At 36.9% G+C, this 20,707-nt stretch overlaps 3 protein-coding genes across 5 annotated transcripts; 1 reads left to right on the plus strand and 2 right to left on the minus strand.

The window, feature by feature from the left end:
- Positions 1–1,426: 1,426 nt before the first annotated feature.
- On the minus strand, positions 1,427–10,870 carry LOC103992148 (vacuolar fusion protein MON1 homolog). The gene is made up of 14 exons (XM_065160443.1): positions 10,289–10,870; positions 9,878–9,957; positions 9,652–9,723; positions 9,516–9,555; positions 8,284–8,385; positions 7,993–8,114; positions 7,055–7,187; positions 5,881–5,972; positions 4,047–4,128; positions 3,816–3,880; positions 3,373–3,663; positions 3,173–3,264; positions 2,917–2,981; positions 1,427–1,764 (listed from the first exon to the last, which is right to left on the minus strand). Exons 1-14 carry the CDS (start codon positions 10,718–10,720, stop codon positions 1,669–1,671), a joined length of 1,764 nt encoding a protein of 587 aa, XP_065016515.1. The 5' UTR covers positions 10,721–10,870; the 3' UTR covers positions 1,427–1,668.
- A 745-nt stretch (positions 10,871–11,615) lies between these two features.
- On the plus strand, positions 11,616–15,951 carry LOC103992149 (psbP-like protein 1, chloroplastic). 3 transcript variants are annotated; one of them, XM_009411748.3, is made up of 8 exons: positions 11,616–11,849; positions 11,939–12,035; positions 12,570–12,650; positions 12,816–12,898; positions 13,009–13,131; positions 13,203–13,274; positions 14,838–14,934; positions 15,686–15,951. In XM_009411748.3, the coding sequence occupies exons 1-8, from the start codon at positions 11,772–11,774 to the stop codon at positions 15,787–15,789; spliced, it is 735 nt and encodes a 244-aa protein (XP_009410023.2). In that variant the 5' UTR covers positions 11,616–11,771; the 3' UTR covers positions 15,790–15,951. The 3 variants fall into 3 exon arrangements, with proteins under 3 accessions (XP_009410023.2, XP_009410025.2, XP_009410024.2); XM_009411750.3 differs by having other exon boundaries at positions 15,710–15,951; XM_009411749.3 differs by having other exon boundaries at positions 12,822–12,898.
- Positions 15,952–18,620: 2,669 nt separating this feature from the next.
- On the minus strand, positions 18,621–19,391 carry LOC135642910 (WUSCHEL-related homeobox 3B-like). The gene is made up of 2 exons (XM_065159390.1): positions 19,023–19,391; positions 18,621–18,860 (listed from the first exon to the last, which is right to left on the minus strand). Exons 1-2 carry the CDS (start codon positions 19,389–19,391, stop codon positions 18,621–18,623), a joined length of 609 nt encoding a protein of 202 aa, XP_065015462.1.
- Between the last annotated feature and the right edge of the window lie 1,316 nt (positions 19,392–20,707).

Below are 20,707 nucleotides of genomic sequence, written 5' to 3' on the forward strand. Positions count from 1 at the left end.
TTTTTATTTTTTTTATAATTTAACAAATCATTAGATTGAGATGACGATAACATAAAAAAAACGACTATAAAGTATCATCCATCCAATTATTAGTAAGATCGTAAAATTATATATTAATTCTAAAAGATAAACAACGATTTATTGAGTCAGTTTTCTTGTTAACGTTATGTGACTGACAACATGGAGCTACGTTGATATTCTTATTAGTGCCACACCGATAATATTATAGGATTGAGGCTTAGATAATGTGTCAATTAGATAAGATTTGAGTGTTCGTTTGATAGATATGACACATCATCAAATATGAATGATGTATCGATGATTGCCTATATGCCATTTAAAATGATTAATTTTAAATTATACGATATCGTTCTTTAATATCATCTTAATCCTAACTTTGAGCTCTTCCAATATTTTGAACATGGTAGAAGAGTGGACGGTGTTCTCATCCACCACTAACGCCTCTATCAACTCTTTGAGTGAGACCCCGATGATGCAAATGAGTAGCGGAGGCATCGATTTGTTTGTGGATAGATCAATGACCTAGTCTCTTTGGAGGGAGAACTTTCGACTATTGTGCAAATGAGTGGCGGAGGCATCCATTTGGCTTTAACTATCCGGCATTCTATTACGGGGAATTACTCTGTCCAAGCATTAACTAAATCATTTCTTTTTCTGTTATTTATAAAAGTAAAAGTAATTTCAATGAAAACAAAACACTTGGAAGAAGTCAAAGCCTTTTATGTTCGAGGAAGCTTCCTGGTTGTTTCCCTTAAAGACCATGATATAAAACAGATAGGTCCTACTCGCTCGTAAGTGCTTTGACCATTGAGAACCTCTTTTGTCGTGATTCTGAAGAACCTTTTTATCCTGCGGTTGGTCAAACCCTGCATGATTGAATGGTCAGGTCATTTGTTGTCGAGTTGCTCTATAGTTCGAGTAAATGTTTTAATAAGAAAACCATCACATTAAGTGTACGACAGTAGGAGGTTTGATTAGTGTCGAGCGGAAAAATGGTCAGGTCATTTGTTGTCACTAAAAATGTTACCAAAAACTCATCTTTCAAATATCATCAGTTTCGTCACCAAAAGCATCTTAGCATGTCTCCCATCGTCAATAATTTTATTGCTGGAAACACAATTCATTGCCACAAAAGGGGATTTTTCTCACTTACATGTCATGATGCTATGATTTTGAGGCTAAAAGTTGACATGTAGAGTTGTCATTGCATGGAAAAGAACATGCAACTACATTAATAATACAGCTAAAAATAAGATGAGATACATTTACAGCCACAAGATATTTCCATCATTTAAAATTATTTTTTGCCCTAGCAAAATTTATATTCTTGTTGTCATTGCAAGTTCCATAAAGGGATAAGCATATGCAAAAAAAATTGACTGCTAAAATCATTTTCAACAAAATATTTTGCAGTGCAAATAACATTTCTTATTACTTAAAATAATTATTTCTTTCGTTTCTCAATATTATTTTGTACAGTGATCGCTGATGTCGATATGATAATGCAATCGCAACAAATCCGAGAGACTGCGTATGACTATCAGCTGTAGGAAATAGAGAGCTGCACCTCTCAATAAAGGATATGGACTGCAAGGTTCTAAATGAATATTAAGCATATCGGAGGGGAGTATATGTATTGGTTAGGAATCACCATGAGAAGGGGGCTGCTCCAAACAAAAAGATCTCGTTTTCAACGTCTCTTACCCATTGACAGACTCTGTTACACGTCTTTATTGCAATAGCCTGCAAATACATCACGATCCAGGTCAGTTTCGATATAGTATCAGGAACACAAATCGCCCAAAATAACTTGAATATGAATTTGGCTAATGGAATTGTTATGATGATGTCAAAAGATGATAGTCATCGTTAGAAACACAGTATGATGAGGAGAAAAGGTCTCACAGGCATTTTAAAATTTCATTTATCTGTTCATCTGATAACTGGAAAAGCCACCAAAGTTGGTCGGTGTTAAACACCACTATAAACCCCGTACAGACATCGATGGAACCATCTTTAGTATTTTTCGATCATAAACATAATCTATTAATAGGACAGACTGTTACATTGAACCTCATTCATCAACTTGAAAATGGTACAAAAAAATCAAACAAAAGAATATCTTTGGTGTCTATCATCAAATAAAACCAAAAGGCAGCAATTCATTTGACCATTAGAATCAATAAACCTCAGAGGTATACATTCATCCATTATGAAGACTATCTTCTTTGACTACCACAACTATTATTTACAGATGGATTCGGCCTACAACAGTCAATGGGGCTTGAAGCTTTTCTGCTTACCAAGGCAGTACAGCTTACATCCACCTTTATATTTTTAAAGGTAAGCAGTCAGAAGTTTGACAGATTCCAATGTTCTGCATAGCTACAATATTCACTGCAAGATAAACCTCAGGGGCCCATACAGGTGCTAAATTGCCTAGATGCCTAAAGCAAAGTAGTGGCAAGAGAAATGTGCTGTGGAGATTTAGAAGGCAGTTCATATTATAATCCAAGGATTTGTCTGATTCAAAATGAAATTCTCACAGATAAAATTGTGCACGCCTATAATCTTAGAACTGGGTAAAAGATAGGCCACAGTGATTGTCCATGCCATTCCACTTTTCCAGCATCTTCCATTAATTTGATGGATCACTTCCACCTTACTGACTTCTTCCATTAATTTGATGGATCTCTTCAACCATTTATCGAGCATCCAAAAACATCTTAGATGTAATTGAACTTCCAATCTTATATAGCTAAACCTCAGATTATATAGCATACCATAGACATTTTAGATGGAATACACATTTTGGGTGGAAATAAGCTACTCAGATAGCCAAAGTTTTTATCTTTAAATGGTTGTCATGTGATAGATCCAAACGAAAGAACTCACCTTCTCTGCCAGTGGATCAAATGCTGCATAAAGTTCAAAATCTTGAGTGATCCAGCATAGGAGAACTGCCACATTAAGAGTTTTATGAAAATTATAAATAACTTTCCAAAAACTAAAGCTAGCAAAACCAGGGAAACAGAAAACAAGAACTACTTATGGAAAAAATATATCAACAAGATCAACATACAAATGTTCCTGCAGTTTCGACATTTTAAAGGCTGTAATCATGTTCCTACTAGCACTCCGAAAAACTCACCATAATCTTCATCTCGTCTGAACTGTGTTTTATGCGGACCAGTTCGTTTGTCATGCATTGAAAAATACAGCTTCTGGTATGCCCTAATTAATCTGCGAGTCCCATAGATTCATTATTGAGGGATCTACCAGGTACATACATCTAATAGGAACAAAAAGGTCTAGAAGTTATCAAATATTACTTAGAGCCAGTGACAAAACCTTTTTCGTCGAGCAGAACTGCTTAATGGTGAGGAGAACCCTGATGATACATATTGATCAAGGTTGACACTCTTATATATGAAATGCCAAAGTCCAGAAGGGCCACCAATGCCGACATGAGAAGATGAAATATCAGGTATTGCCTTTTCCATAGCTATGTGATGAGGCAGAGATCCAGATCGAAGAGAAAAATCAACTGGGAGGTCCTCAACATGTAGACCACTATGCAGCAAGGATCTTTGAACTTCAGAGAGAACATTTGACTTCACAAGCACAGTCTCAATGTGGATCCTTAGTATTATCAACAAAACCAAAGTTATTTGCAGCACTATTGCAAAATTTTATCCCTAGGTTGTGCTATAATAGTAGAAACTAGAAAGTAAAAAGATTGCTATATTCTTGATCTTATTTTAGTTGTCCTTTTTCTTTGTGTAGCAACTCACCTGCAGTCTTTGAGATGATAGAAGGAATCTGAACTGGTAGAAAGTAACATCAAGCATGTATGCACCTGTAATACAATGACAAATTGCTGAGAGCAGAACGGAGAAAGTTCCAGGGAGTCATAAAAAGGTACATTTCTGAATAAAAAACATGTCTTGATCAGAAGTATATTTCCTCATATAGCAAATCCAAAGATTACAAGATTGAAGTTGATAGGGACAAATATCACTCACATCAAGAAAATGGACATAAACATAAAGGAACACCATTGGATTGTATCTTGGTAAGCAAATAGGTGAGAATGATTCAGAAGTCCTGCATGGTGCATATAAAATGCACATTAGAGAACACACATTTAAAAGTCATGATTTAACATGCTCTATGGCTCTATGCTACTATGATTCTGTCATCCCAAAAGTGTTAAACACTTTATCAACTCATAAGAAAGATCCAGAAGTGCTGCATAGTGCAAATAAAATGCATATAAGAGAATACCCATTTAAACGTCCACAACATACACAGTATGACTTCATCATCCTACAAATGTGAACAATCCAGCTCTGGAAGCACATGCAACTCTTTGATTTGCTCAAGAAAATGTTATAAGCAAAATTTTCTAAAAAGAAAACCTTATATCTTGTACAAGACAAAAATTAACATTCAAATCAGATAATTTCATGCTGTTCTTGAGAAAAAGTACATACAATTCAACAGGATATAAACAATAACTTTTTGCTGATCTCAATGCATGGAGAAAACTCCTGTGAAAGAGTGCATGCACATCTCAGTATAAAAGCACCTAGGAGATTAGGAGAACTAAAAGGTATAAAAAAAATTGAATACAGGATCAGTTACAATTCACAAAAGGAAATGACTTTATAATGTAATTGCATATACCATGCACGATCGTCAATGTATAAGTTAGTCCACAATAAGCGAAATAACACATAACGTTCCATTAATTGAATAACCCAAAGGTAGAATGGACCAACTCATGAAACTAGAAGGATGTTTCCCAGACTGCAGCAAAATGATGCAACAATGTTCTGAAGAAAGAAGATTCACATAAGTGTGAATAACAGATTAAAAAGTACAAGTTGCTTGGCTTATTAAGTGGATATATTCTAGACATTTAAAAGTTGCCAGACTGATAGTTTAAAACATGATTTATTCACATGAATTTTAAAGGTAAAACTGAATTCATGAAGTGAAGGTTCAATACAAGTACTGCCTCTCTTGGCTGGTAGGATGAATTTAACCAGATAACAAGATCTTAATATGTAGAAGAAAAATGAGTAAGTAGAGAGCAATCTCAGGAAATAACATCAGAAAACAAGGATTAATTAAGCCTGAACCATGTCTAAATTTGATGATTAAATTACAGATTTTATCTGTTTCAAATTTGCCAGTTGTCTCATTTAAAGCTTCAGTTAGAGAAGAAAACTTTAACAAGGATATATGAAAAATAAAATAAAACATTAAGGTAAAATTTATGTGAGAACAAGTCTTGGAACCATGGTAAAGTTGCTCCTTCATGACTTGCATAATCAAAGTTCAAGTCACAGAAATAACCACCTAACTTATGGGAATAAGACTGCACATTAAGCCTCCCAAGACCTGGCATGAGACTTGTGCACCAGACCACCCTATAAAAGTGACACTTATTCAGTAGGAAAGACAATTTCCATGAATCTTCAGAACATTATGCTGAATAGGGTACAAACAGTTTGATGTAGCATATTTTTAACAATCTATCTCATCTGTTTGTGCAGACACTGTGGGCATGTGAATGTTCCAAATAAGCGTTAGCTCCTTTGCAAACTAATATTTCTTCTTCCTTTAATTAATTAATTTATATACATGCACCCAACTTTATATATATGCTAATTGGATATGCTTCATATTCTTACATTTGTAAACTCGCTAATCATGAAGTTCAGGTGTCAAATAGCTAGGTCAACTGCCTCTCCTAATATGCTATAATTGAACATTGTCCTTACCTGATTTACCATTACTGTAATTTGACAGTTGACTATACATGGTTTCCAAACCAAGTCAGTTGAATACCTGAATGATTCTGTAGAAATTACAAAATTGGAAAGCAAAAGCATGTCATCAGGGTGCAGAGATGCCTTCTGAGCTCCACTTAGACTAACAACCTGTAGTTTATCATGATGTGTCATTAACAGGCAACAAACCAAAAGAACAGGAAAAAAAAGATATAATATTCATAAATCTAATGTATGCTAAGGCTTCAGCTCTTTTAACATTAGAGTTAACGCTCAAAACGAAGTTGGCATTGCTCAGATTAGTATTTGTATCAAAAATTTCAAAGATCATGAATTTCTGATGAGAATTCCAGCTGAAATAATTATGATTGAGTTGCAACTAACAAAAATTACAAGAATGATTAACATTCTAAAATGCAACTACAGAACAGCTCATTGAAGACTGAAAAATGATGAAATAGTAGTGACATCACTTGGTCAGGTCCATATGTGAAAATTCCAACTGTCTACTAATTCTTAAACCTCTATAATGAAATCATTCAGGATTTATCCAAAATCTTTAATGCATTTCTAACTGCTGACATATATCAAGGAAAAACTATTTTATGCGGTTTCATTAACAAATTTGTATGAACAAAACTACACAATGTGTATATGAGCTTTCCTTAGCCAATAAAAACATCTACTTTCTTCAAAAGATTTATAAGGCATTTAAGAAATAAAAAATATTTTATTTCTAGTATATTTCTACTCTAGCTCTAGGAACCTAACACCTTCACTTCTGTAATCAATAATTTTGTATAATGTACCCTATCAGTGACCAACTGGCAGGATGAAAGCACAACACACTTTAATCCTTGATTAGTCCTTCCACAGATCTCTATAAGAAGAAAATGCTAGCTGATGGATCTCTACACTCGAAAAACTGTAAATAGCATCAAACTGAGAAATTGAGGCACAAGGACTAATGCTCACATAAATTCTATACTTTGACAACTGAAACCATTATTTATTTTGCCAAATGAACCAAACTAGATGTTAGGATCATTACCTTAAGTGATTAAACTGATTAAATCAAGTGGCTGTGTTAATAGGTATTATAGGCTCTCTATTTTCTTAGTGTTAGTAGGTACCAATAGGCTCTTCAGAAAGTACAATAATTTGTTGTTTAATTTCTTTCAGTCCCATTACTCAAACAACACCTCCAAATATTTTAACAAATTTGAACAAACCTTGTGCTTACACATCAACAATGCAAACAAAACCCCTGAATCAGCAACATCTTGTAAAATAGCACTGGCAGCTTGCCTTGTAGAATATGCAAGAGGAAGGCATGTATATGCATGAAGAAATGTAGCAGGATTCCTGAAATATACAGAACATTTGTCAATAACATAACTCCTCATTGTAGATGCTTACCTAATTGTAGTTCTACCAGCTAGTATGTCATCACCACCTCAAAGAACATACTTATTTGCTCTTTCATCAATTCATTAGGCTTGTATAATTGATTCCATCTAGTCATTTTAAAATCCTCATAAGGAAACTAGTATTCACTTTCTTGACGTTTATGCTAGTTCAAGATAACTTTGTGTTTGCATTACCTTGCATGAAATGACCAGGGAAATCTCTTCTTTCTATATACATACATATATAGAGAATATATGTATGTATATATATATATATATATATATATATATATATATATATATATATATATATACATATATATACATATATATATATATATATGTATATATGTATATATAGGAAAAAAAGGACAGGCATAGCACATGACCCTCTACCTGCTGCATGGTGGCACACTGAGCAAAGCAATATATTCTTCCCTTTATTCAGGATAGAATGGAATAAATTTAGTTGAAAACATAAGGTTAGAGAGAGTATTGATGATGCATCTATACATTCAATTGTCTTAGCAATCTTCTTTGTTGGTAGAACGTGACAACATTTTTCACGAAGGCATATTAGAGTGACTAAGCTAGGTAGAAAGTAGGATCTAAAAGTTTGGTTTCCCGTGCATAAATTTATGTAAGATAATATTCAGATACAACTTTATGATAACTTTCAGGACAATCAAAGTAGAATAACCGTTTATTTAAAACTATGTATTAGACGCTTAAGTTTTTGTTCCAAAGTATACTATACAAACCAGCTGAAGGCATGACACAGAGATGAGAAAACTTCATCTGTTCCACTCAACAGAGGTGTCATATCAAACTTTGGATTCTTCTCAAAACATCTATCGACAGACTTTGTCAAGATAAGCAGCAACTGGATCAAGACAACAAAATTACAATGTAAAACTTCAAAAAAATTTATTAAGATGAACTCATAAGAACAAAAATAATCAAGAAAAGATCCAAAAGAATAGTTAGACAAAGGCTGAAAAGAAAATATAGGAGTAATCAATGTGTAGCATAAAAAATATAAGCTTGAATACCTGACTGTAAATAAGCTCTAATTGTCTTTTCAAAGCCTCGTATGGCTCTTCCGTACAGCTTATGCACACTAAATATATTGGACCTTTCACAAGAAAAATGACCTGAGTGCACAGAAATGCAAAATAACTCACAGAAGAGTGAACATAGTATAGACAACTTAAATTATACAAGTTCATTCATTCCTCATCAATTCAGCCAGTCAAAGAAAAAATGGCGAACCAGAAAAATATCAGAATCATTCAAAGAGACATTGGCCAATCAAACATGACGAAGTAAATGGAGGAACTGCAGCAAAAGATACAAAGAAGTGAAATCATGAACCTAAGCATACAGTCATGACATGATAAGCTCATCATATGATGAAAAATGTTTCATGAACTGCAGGAAATCATTTGTCTAAAAATATATATTGGCAGCTATGGACAAAGCAGAACAACAGATCCAAAATCACTAATATATCATAAATTTCAATTGCAAAATTTTCATTGGATGAAACACCTCCAAGAAAAAAAGACATTAATTAAGATAAAAAAATAAAAAAGACATGAGGAAACATGGTTCTTCTTTCCAAAGTTTGCCAAAAAAAATAGAGAACTGATGCTTACGGATACATAACAAAGAGAGATGGGAAACGAGTAAGAAATAACATGACTGGAAAACACAGGAGCCTCAGCATAGAGAAGACATAGGAAGAGCAATATAGGAGACAACAATAAATGGTGAATTTGTACATACGACAACAAGACGTGAAGTCCCAATCGTTTTTTCTGACCCCAACAATTAATATTTAATAATGCTGTTTATCTGATTGCACATCCTTGACTGCCAAACGAGACATGTTCTTGCAACAATCAGGACAACAGTGGCAGTGGAAGGAGGAAAAGAACTCATCCATAAAAATAAAAAAAGAATTGATGGTTCACCAAAACAAAAATAATAGTACAACATTTATAAGGATAATAATAATAACCTGCAATTAATTTTATAGCTGCACTACAATTGACTGGGCATGGTAAATGTAATAACTTAAAAAAGTTGTATGAGTGGGAAAACTGGTCTAAAGTAGAAATTATCACTAGGCAATGGTAACAGGAAGTGTAATGATAGAAGATGTTAATGAGTTGGGGTCCATCTTCCTATTTGCAACAAAGAGAATATAACTGTTGTAATTACAGATAAGAAGGCCTCATGGAGCAATAGTTGAATACAACATAAAGGCCAAGAAACTAACCTGATGATTTCCAGCTCTCACAAACTTGATACAATCTCCACTAGCAAAATATACAAAGAAAGAATCAAGTCAATTCATTGCAAAGGAAATTTAAAATGATTGTCTGAATAGTAAAGCTGTTCAGAAAATACCATACCCATTTTCTACAAAAGAAATAATAGCCTGCAAGGTTGCTGAAAACCCTGCTAATTTATGCTCATCTCCATACCTGAAAGTGAAGAAGGATGATATGCAAAAGAAAATAAAATAATTCATTAAACAAAACCAACCATCACCTGATAACTTATATGGACCCATAAACATTATATAAAGCGTATAAAAAACAAAAAAAAGGCCTTATCAGAAGAAAAATCTCGGCATACCTAGAATATATTGGTTTACCAGAGTGGCTCAGAATAAAAAAGTGCTTCTTTCTGTTTCTCCATGAAATCGAAGCATCGTCCTGTAAATCAGATGCAAAGAAAAATCAGATGCAAAGAAAAAGTAACCAACCTATAATCAACTTCTATGGTTAAAGGCTTAGAAGGCTTCTATGAGAATCAACATGCTGAATTATAACTGTGGTCTTAATTAGAGCATAGTGAACTAGCACAAGAAGAAATACAATCCTATAGGAACTTAATAGAACTTCAGACTGTAGAATATTACAGAATTCAAAAAAGTTATGACTGCTATATGAAAATTCTTGTAACTTCATTGACCAATCGCTCACAACTTTAAGAGCAAAAATTGAGAAACCACCAGAAGTTCAAAAAAATCCAAGAACTAGTCACCTCATCAAAATGCCTCTTCCCGCGGCTCCAGTCACCCCGCATCGATGATCCTCCATCGTCGGCCTCCTCCTCGATCCCGTTGGACCCTCCACTACTCCCTGGCTCGCCAGCATAGCCGCTACTGCTGGGGCTAGGCAGCGCCTCGCCGTCCAATTCCGATCTCTCCCTCCAGTCTTCAGGTTCGCCACAAGAAGCAGATCCAGCCAGACCCCGAACCAAAGGAGACCCCTTCTCCGTGACCTCGATCTCATCCACTGTCTCGTAGAAATCCGCAGGCAGGGATCTGTTGCCAGCTGGTTGTTCGGCTCCCGCGGCATCGTTGGAGACCTCCAAGGTGAGAGACCGCATCTGCGCGAGCTGGGAAGGTGGGGCGCCAGGCGTAGAGGCAGATTGGTGAGGGTTTCGATCGGCGGCGACGGAATCGGAATCCATGACGCGGATTTCGATGGAATTCGCCTTGGCAATGAGGGTTTTAATGGATCGGTGTCAGGGATCGAGGGGAGAGAGAGAGAGAGACGAGCCTCGTCCTCCGTCTTCCACCCAGCGACTGCAACATTTGGCTTCTTTCTTGGCTTGACCGGTAGATCGCAGGAGAGAAAATTAATTTTAATTATAGGAAAAATAGAAATAATGTAGTAAATGGGCCCACATGACGTCTGTGCAAGGAAGATATGGCCCCATCGAAAAGCGCATTCGATTCGATCTTAAAATGTGGGCTGCGTGCGGCAAAAGGTCGGTGAGCGATTGCGCTCTCAATTGGGAGGATTGGGGGTTCTTAATATAAAATTATAAATAATAAAAAATAGATTATAAATAGTAATCTCCTATTACAATTGGTTGTCAAAAAATCATCTTACAGTAGATTTACTCTGTTTCTAAGTGAGAAGACATTGATATCCCTATAGGTTTTCCAATCAAATTATAAAAATTAATTAAAATTAATATATAATAAAAAAATTATGTGTGAAAAATGTTTTCCAATCAAGTTTTCGGATCGAATTGTGAAAATTAATTAAAATTAATATGTGAAAAAGAAAATACATCACATTGAGATAATTCCCATATTTGCTTTGTATGAACTGCTGTCGCTAAACATGAGATTAATCTCCTTTAGGGTTATAATAATAATAATAATAATAATAATAATAATAATAATAATAATAATAATAATAATAATAATAATAATAATAATAATAATAATAATAATAATAATAATAATAATAATAATAATAATAATAATAATAAATAATAATAAATAATAAATAATAATAAATAATAATAATAATAATAATAATAACCGTTGTGTGGCGAACGAAGGGAGCGGATATCCAAAAGCATCATCACGGAAACGAGATAAGGCAAAGCGGCTCCTCCTCCTCCTCCTCCTATAGAAGATATCGTTTCCCCAACCACCGTCAGTTCCAACACACCGAGAGCACGGTCGCTGCTACCTCCTCTTCCTCCAAGAGCTTGAGAGAGGGAAATGGCCTCTTTGCCGCAGGTTCCTGCAGCCCGTCGGGCGCCGTTCTTGAACTCTTCCTCTTTTACTTCATCCCACAAGGTACTCTTCCTTTCCCTCCGTACCTTTCTTACGGTGTTGCAGGAACAGTGTCACCGACGTTTGTGTGGGTTGCTTTGCTTGTGCGCTAGTTTTTGTCGCAGGGCCCTGCGTTGTTCCCTTGCTGCTACAGCAGAAGAAGGCCTGCCTTTCAGGTTAAAGCTGAGGCTTCTCCAATTTCCCAACAAGGTAAGCTGATGACCTCATCGCCTTGCTCTGGCTTGTGGTGTTGCCGTAGGAACTCTAGGTTTTAACTGTTGCGATAGGAAGAATGGCTGGGTTCATCAAGATACTGCTCGAATTGATCGAGCTAATTTAGCGAGGAATTCGATCCTTAAGATATTATTATCATAGAATAATAGCTGTACCTAATTTTGATGTAGAGCAAAAATTGATCATCTAGATTGTAGACTTGCACAGAAGCAAATGTTAGGGGTTTGGTGAACCATGTCAAGAATTGGTAAAATTTTACTGAAATCTTGTTTCGTGGCTCAGAATGAGATGCTTAGGTTGCTGGTGTTTGAGACATATGGCTTCATGCATCTAGTAACTTGATAGTTGTCATATTCTCACTCAAAGCTGTAAAATAGTAGAAACTCGCAAGTAGACAATTTGCTGCATTAAAGCCTTTACTTTCGCAATTGCTATTCATCTTCCATCAGAACTTCAAAATGGAGTAAGGTTTTGCTAGCTGCATTGACCGTAATCTCTCTGTTTTTGCAGAGGGATCTGGGAGGCGCCAATCACTAGTCCTAGGAGCAATTACCTTTTTTGGCTCTCTATCTCATGCTAATTCCGCATCGTGTAAGTGTTGCTCCAAACACTTGTCATGATTCCTTGAAGGGGAATGTGTCTTGCATCCGCTTAAGAAGAATTGGAAGTACCACTGAGTACTGCCTGCTAATTTGTGCAATTTGTTAATTCATAGAATTGTGATGGATTTCTGAAAAGAACCCTGATATGGCTCAGTTGCAGCAGAGGCTAAGAAAGGATTTCAAGCTGTCTTAGATAAGAAGGATGGTTACACATTCCTCTACCCATTTGGATGGCAGGTGAACATTTTTCTCCTTGCTTATCATCCCCAGAAAAAAAATCAGGCATCATTATAAATTATTCATGCTGGTTACATACTTCAAATATCTTATAGATCTTTTTGATCCAGGAAGTCGTAGTCCAGGGGCAAGATAAGGTTTTCAAAGATGTGATTGAGCCCTTGGAAACTGTTAGTGTCAACATGGTTGCAACTGGTAAGCAAGATGTCAGGGACCTCGGACCGCCGCAACAGGTTAGCTTTTATTTTTGTTACTGAAAACAAGTTTTGGTTGTCACCATATGCTGAGTTAGTTGAAATCCCAGGTTGCTGAAGCTTTAGTTAAGAAGGTTTTATCTCCTACTTCACAAAAAACGAAGTTGGTTGAAGCAGCCGAGGTTTGTTCCTCGTACCTTCATTTAACTGATACAGTAGATATAATATAATAAAAACTTTATGCAAATTACTAAAAAACTAATCATATTTCCTCATATAATGAGAATTTGAATTGTATACTACTATGACATAGAGAGTATATATGACTTACAGTGTGAGTTTCTAGTTAGAGATGGCACTTCATCTTTTGTCATCTAGCTATCTGAAATTATGCTTACATGATTTAGTGTTTGTATAGTTCTTTTGAAGATAATCTGCGAATAGACTGTCTGATGAAATTTTCCTGGTTTTCAAGGAGTCAAGGTATAAGTTACAACTAATATATCAATCTTGTCTGACACTTATCTCAAGAGAATAACTTTCGATGCATGAGTTAAGTGTCGGCATTAATAGAGAACCCACAGATTTTACCAAGAACTTGGAAGTTTATGCGAAGAACTTGTAAAAAGCTGCTATTTCTCCTATACTTGAGCAATAACTTTTTTCCTTGCCTCTCCAAGCATTAGCATGCCTCGTATACTTTTACCTAAGGATGTTGGTCTAAAACCTCCTTACTTGCTTTGCTAAGCTTAAGCCTTCCCAACTATTTTTTAGAGACAGAGAACCATGAGGAAAAGCATTATCTCCAACTAAAGCAATCTCAATTTTTAGGCAAAAAGAGTTTCAATAACTATCCCATCTTCTATTCGAGGCAAAGACTATCAAAGACCTTTCTTAACTCAAGTATGAAGCATTTTTCAACTTGAGGTGGATAACCTTCCTAACTCGAGGCATAAATTCAAATTCTATCATAACTCGTGGCAAAAATTTTTTGTGTTGAAGCAAAAGCCTTATGAGGCACCTTCGGATGAAATCATGAAAAAGATGATTCATCCATATTATTAGACAGCCCTGATTAGTAGCCAAAGCCTTAAGGTTGGATTCATAATTATGGCAACTTTCTTGACTCCCAAATGCAAGGCAGTGACCACTTTAGTAGCTACTAGTATGAAATGAAAATGGTTAGATTAAAATGAAATAGCATAGTTCATGTAGTTGCAGCTGGAATGTATATTTGAATTTTTAATTCTTCTTCCATAACGTGAGCTTGATGAAGAGATAAGAGGCCTCGATGGTGAATGTGGTTAGAAATCCAAAATAGTGACCAACCAAAATGACTCAATTTATTGTCTTCATACAGAAGGATGATAGAATACTTGGAAAATATTTCAAAATCATCACAAACCCACTTTTTCTTTTCTATTGCAATTTCTATATTATTATATGATTATTTTTTATCTTTTTGTTCCTTATGACTTAATGCACCTCTTGTAGAAAAGACTTGAGAAACGCAAAATTCTGTAGGTGCACAGAAAAAGCAAGTCACCTCAGATTAGTTTTGCCAGGTGTGACAATGGAGTCCTAAGAAAACTTCACTAAGAGGAAGAGCAGGATTGATGTTCATATCGCAAAATATGTGATTGACTGTGCATTTTGAGTGGATATTGGATTATGATTCTACTATATTGGTTACATTTGAATTATTGTATCAAAGAAGTTAAACAAACTTGTATTGCTTGACCCAGCGTGATGTTGATGGGAAAGTTTACTACACCTTCGAGTTTATTGCACAGGCTCCAAACTACACAAGGCATGCTCTCGGTGCAATTTCCATTGGAAATGGTATGAACTCTTACAGCTTGTAACCTCCTTAAACTGTAGGTCCTATAGAAAGTCTTTGTTGAGTTGTTTTCATTTACTTTTCTTTTGTATGCTTTGTTCATAAACCTACTACCTGTGCAATTATAGTTACCCTAGCTATTCCTGTTGCAATGCAGTCTGCTCATATTACAATTATTGTCATCAGAAACAAATTTAAGTCATAGTGCTTCTGTATGAAACTGCCTGGAAATGGATCCTGGTAATCTGAGTAACAAGTAAAAACCCTGTGTAGGTTAACATTCAAAGAAATGATCTACATGTCATCTACAGCTGCACCTCACAAGTTCCTCACAACTTTGTTCATGGCAATAACCTCATCTTGGGTTAAGTCATAAAACGAAATGGTGTACTTTCCATAGAAATTTTCTTTTCTTGAAGCAACTGCAACCAAAAACCATTTTCAGGAATTTATGCATTATTCAGTTTTCAGCATCTGAAATGCATGACTGGAAACAATTTAGTAATTTAAATGTTGTTGAAAAATGGTTGCGGTACAATATTCCATTTTGCTCTCAGATGTGCCATCACAGTAGGATGGAGATTGACCTTTTAAGCAAGATTAGTATCATTGTTAACCACTAAATTATCGGGCTGCTAAGCCTCTATAGGATGAGAGTTTGTTAATATGTAAATGGGTATGCTCATATAAAGATGGGGTTCCTTAGAACCTTGCTAACTACGTATGAGGTTCTTTTTTTGGCATTCTTGGCAGGTAAATTTTACACTTTGACAACAGGAGCCAACGAAAGGAGATGGGGGAAGATGAAGGACAAGCTGCATGAAGTCGTAGACTCCTTTAAGATCTTTGACGTTTGAGGCCACGGCCAATAGAAATTTTTTTCTCTACTTTTTGATGTTTACTTTCTCCATTAGCCCATTTGTGCAATTTCTTCTGCTGATCTTATTGTTACATGCCAAGTGAGATGAAACTGTTGACTTGCAAACCTGTGACTTCCATTTACTCCATTCTTTCCACCATCTTCTTTGGCATCATCTATCAGATCAAAGATTCGAGGTCCGAAATAGCATATTACATGGTAATGAGCCTACACCTGTATCTTAGCTCAAGAAGTGGCAGTGCTTTGATCCATCAGGTTTAGCAACCAGAATCTGCATCTATGGTTGCACGGTTAAGCGCATCGAAGACTGAACTTCCAGGTATGACCATAACAAATAACAGTATTAAGATGTGAGCTACAAAGTAGATCCTCATCACTTTGCAGTATACTATAGGAGATAGCAGAAGCTGCAAAGCCAGATTCGCAATCTGAAGATTGACAGCTTACTCCTTTTCAGGCTGCAAAGTTTCCTACTAAAGTTCTTAATATAGGAGAACGAAAAAGTGGCAAATGAGCTGCAGGTTGAAGTAGATCACTCAAGCGACTTCAAGCTGAAGCGCAGAGAGAGAAAGACAGAGAGAGAGCTGGCAAAAGTATATGTGCATCTTGAATTGTCTTCATCTAAAAGCATTCATGCTCATCTCTGCAAGTACTTTTCAAGTAGGACTAGGATACAATTAACCTCCTTCCTATTGGGTGCCAAACCTAAAAAGCAACCCTTAATTGCATGCTTGAATACAGAGATGACTTCATTAAATGGATGACAGGTAGCTCTCCCTGGTGGTTTTAATACCAGCAAAGGAGCTGCATGGTTATGCCAGTAGCTCATTTATGGTGACGATATGGTCACTTGATTTTGTCTACATGATGTGATTGACCATTCGAAATCACACTCGGATCAGTTTTTTGATGACTGTTGCATCTTGTTCCATTATCTGGTGATAGCTCAGACAATAATAGTTTTGCTTGACAATAGGTTTAAAAGACATGATAATGGAGTTGCTGTCGAGATATTTGAAGAGTTCGCAAGGCCCATTGGTTTCTGCCCGAGGAAGCCATCGACATTTGCTGATGAATTGTTATTGCTATGGGATGGTAATGTAGACAGACAATGTCTCTGTTATCCATGGAATGTGGAGAAGAAGATGATGGATGATGAATTATCATTTGCTTAATTACACAGGTTTTAAGCCTGTTAGGGAACGAAATGAGACAGATGTACTCAAAATCTTATTGCATGGGTTTAGTGGGTTCATAATCATGAACTCCAAAGAATAGGATCAGACCACCTACAGATAGCTGTTGAATCTGGTCAAATCAGCTGAAATCTTTGACTTTGAGATCGGGAATGACAGAGAGGTGTTTTCCTGGTATTATAGCTGGTTTCCGGTAGGGGGCTCTATCATCAATAGAGCCCCCTATTGCTTGCTGATATCACTGTAAGCAAGAAGAAGTTGATGTGGTTGGGAAGAGATAAAAGCAGATGCAGAATCACAGAGAGATAACTCCGTTCTTTTACCAAGGAAAACTTAGTAAAAGAGCAGTCTGGGAGTCAATAAAGGAGCCTTTTTGCCTGGTGGCATAAGAGAGAATCCCAGCTTTCTCCTCCTCCGTCTTCTGGTTGGCTAGCAGCTACTGCTCAGCTTTTGGGATCCTACAAGTTTCACCGTGTTGTTTCCACAGGCAAAGCAATCAATAGATGCGGCGTTTGTATTCCATCGTCCTACGGCGACACAAGGCATTCTGGAGCAGATCTATGGAGTTAATGCCGCTTGGAAAACTGCATTAGCTGCTGCCATCTACTGCGAAAAAGAAGAGCTAAACTGAATGCTGGAATGACATCTACTACTGATAATAAGACATACTATCAGAATCGGATTGAGTGTTCTGAAAATAATGATACGACGCATGATTCTGGAAATCATTCGAGTTATTTCACTGCGCTGGGTCAGATCACCCATTGGAGAGCTGAGAGTACTGGCTAGTGATGTAGCAAGAAGTCTACCAAGTTCAAGGTGGCTTTCATTTCTTGTCACCTGCCAGCTTTAACAAACGTAAGAATGCATGATACGTTTTTAGACAAGATCTTGACACCGGTGATTGATTTGTAGCCACAGCAGAAGCTTGCAGTACTGTCATAATAAAAAAGTTGGATATAGTGTTACATAAATCCAGATCTCATCAGCACAGGAGTTTCCTATGGAGATAGAAAAGAAGAAACTATAACCATCACCGGTCACTCTAAAGCTGCTTCATTTTGCTCCCTCTGCATCTGTACCTTCTGTTTGCATCTTGCCGAAGCCAATACCAAGCACTCAGCTGCAGTTTTAGTGGTGCCAGAACCAAAGAATTCCGATGGTCTATCACACAGCCTGTGGCCCTAAATCTCTCTCTCTCTCTCTCTCTCTTTCAATCTATTCGATAGTAATTTACCTACGGCTACGGAAGGATGAACGGGGTTGTATTTATTGTCTTTCTTGACTGGTCGGAACCATTAAAGGCTTGATATCTACAAGTCAGCCGAGTACTGTTGCAGGCCTGGCAGCTTTTACAAGCAAGAGACAGACAAGAGAAGAGAAATAAAATCAAAAGCAACAGAACAGGAGCAGTGAAGAAAGAGAATCCCTGTGACAAAAGTCCACCAATATATAAAGAAAATATGATAATGCATGCAGATTGACGTACTGACTGGCTACTGAGTCATACAACGAGATTCTCTTCTACATTGAGGGGGAAAGGGGTTCGATAGAGAGCCAAACATAGTTCCATACGACCAGTTAGAGATCGAGGGAGATTAGTTTGTTCCCCTCAGCTGGGGGATGCAGACCTAGACTTGGAGGTGGTGCACTCGTCCTTGAGGCCAGTGCTTTTTGTAGGGAAGAGATCAAGAGTCTTGAGAGGTTTGCAGCATGGAGGATTAGTGGAGTGAATGTCCATCTTCGCTAGCCATTCATGCCCATTCAATGTGCTGTTTGTCAACGCAGTTACTTGGTCACCTTTGGTCTCCAACTTGCACAACAAATCCAGCCCCTGGGTTGCATCCGCATCCTGCACTATGCACGGTATCAACAAGGATGATAACAACAAGTAGCCTTCCTTCATACCATAATTAATGGGGCAATTACTTCATACCATAATCACTGTATGACTACTACAGAATCGTTCTTAGCTTTGTAGAATCAATAATTGTATCCGACTTGATTAGCAAACCAAGAGAATCTGGTAAGGAGAGGAAACCTGATGAGGGAAATGAGAGGTGGGGATATGATGGTGCAGAAGAGGAGCGTCCTGGAAGCAGTGCAACTGGCGACGAGGGAATAGCGCAAGTGGATAGCCTGAGCAAAGAAGGTGGTGGTGGATGCTAAGCCTCCTGCGGAGCTTCTGCCTTTCTCTGGCTTTATGGTTTTGGAACCAGTAGAACACATTCTTCCCCTCTATCCTGCCGTAGCGTGAGAGATGAGCTGTTATCTGCTGTATCTGAGAAGCATCTGGGGTGCGAACTCCACTTCTGTACAACTCCTCTAGTATCATCAGCTGCTCCGGCGTCGGACACCACCTTGTGGAAGGAGCTTGAGGCATCTCAGACTCGGCTTTGTCTCCTTTCTGGTGTCTTTGCACTAGTTAGAGTCTGGAAATATATATAGAGAGAGAGATGACGAATTGGAGTGGAGACAAGAGAGACAAAAGGGATGTGTGGACAACTGCAACATGGGGCCTAAGATAAAAGGTCGGGGAATTGCAAAGGAAGGAGGTAATAAGTACTGTCATGCTGATGTTTCTTTCTGATCACTGGCATTCAGCGGGGGATTCAATGGTGTTGCGACTTCTCTTTCTTTCCCTTCGTTTTTACTCCTTATAACTCCTTTTGCTTTAACTCGTTGCAGCTTCTTTTCAGGCTTTCGATCGAGCGAGAGAGAGAGAGAGAGAAAGGAATTATGGTTCATTACAGATCTGTTGCATAGGTGGATGGCCATTGAAAAGAGGGAATGACACGCAGCTTCTCACTTGCCTTTCTGTCTTCCCTTTTGTGTGGCCTTAAATTATAAGGTGATGATGAGCAGTCCAACCATTGAAGCGCATGCACAGAATCTTCCTTGCATCAGATGCTATCCCTGTCGCTCCCTATGGCAAACCGTATGTAAATCTCCACCAATTGCTTAGCAAATCCAAAGAAATGCCATGGAATGGAGTGCAACTAAGAATGATGTCCTTAACCAAATAGAGTAATGAGAGCTTATTTGTGGCAGTCAATGGAGGAGGCCAGAATTGGACCAGTTAAGATCCAGGCAACAAAAATTACAACACTCAGTAGCAATCAAAACTCTCGATACTGCTAATTATCCGGAATTCTAATTCTATCAATAAGATGAAAATATACATTTCAAACTATAGTTTGAACTAAGATCATTAAATCATAATATATCTCGATGAGCTAAAAAAATATAGCTTTCTGTGACTGAGATCAGAACCAAAATTAGCCTTCGAAGGCTCTATAACTCGACTCTACAAACCGAGGATAGCTGCTTCCATGATCAGAGTCTTCGCATCATTTTGCTAAACATTATACTACTTAGATTACCATCAAAATGATTCTTAAAGGGTCTCAGTGACATGATACATGATCAATAATAGAAAATTAATAATCATAATAATCTTCTGTTAAATCTTTCATCAAATAAAGTAAAATTAATCTTATATTATCGACTCAAAAATAATAATAATCAGTATCTTACAGACCATTGCAAAAGTATCAGATCGTCATGCAAATTAAATCGATGGGATCTAACGTCAAGACATACAAACACAGACTTAGTGTTGTTTCCTGAGGAAAACAAGAAACTTGTATTCTTGGAGGAGTACATACAAAAGGATACATCAAAACATAGTTCTAAGTT

The sequence above is a fragment of the Musa acuminata genome, chromosome BXJ3-7 (assembly GCF_036884655.1).
Source record: "Musa acuminata AAA Group cultivar baxijiao chromosome BXJ3-7, Cavendish_Baxijiao_AAA, whole genome shotgun sequence".
NCBI lineage: Eukaryota > Viridiplantae > Streptophyta > Magnoliopsida > Zingiberales > Musaceae > Musa > Musa acuminata.

Excerpts from the sequence above, each read along its gene's own strand:
- LOC103992148 (XM_065160443.1), bottom strand. The coding sequence starts at position 10,720 with ATGGATTCCGATTCCGTCGCCGCCGATCGAAACCCTCACCAATCTGCC. Across the intron at positions 8,115-8,283 it reads TAGAGCTTATTTACAGTCAG|TTGCTGCTTATCTTGACAAA; the intron begins GTATTCAAGCTT and ends GTCTTGATCCAG. Across the intron at positions 7,188-7,992 it reads CTGTGTCATGCCTTCAGCTG|GAATCCTGCTACATTTCTTC; the intron begins GTTTGTATAGTA and ends TGTATATTTCAG.
- LOC103992149 (XM_009411748.3), top strand. The coding sequence starts at position 11,772 with ATGGCCTCTTTGCCGCAGGTTCCTGCAGCCCGTCGGGCGCCGTTCTTG. Across the intron at positions 13,275-14,837 it reads AGTTGGTTGAAGCAGCCGAG|CGTGATGTTGATGGGAAAGT; the intron begins GTTTGTTCCTCG and ends TGCTTGACCCAG. Across the intron at positions 14,935-15,685 it reads TGCAATTTCCATTGGAAATG|GTAAATTTTACACTTTGACA; the intron begins GTATGAACTCTT and ends CATTCTTGGCAG.
- LOC135642910 (XM_065159390.1), bottom strand. The coding sequence starts at position 19,391 with ATGCCTCAAGCTCCTTCCACAAGGTGGTGTCCGACGCCGGAGCAGCTG. Across the intron at positions 18,861-19,022 it reads CTCCTTACCAGATTCTCTTG|GATGCGGATGCAACCCAGGG; the intron begins GTTTGCTAATCA and ends TGCATAGTGCAG.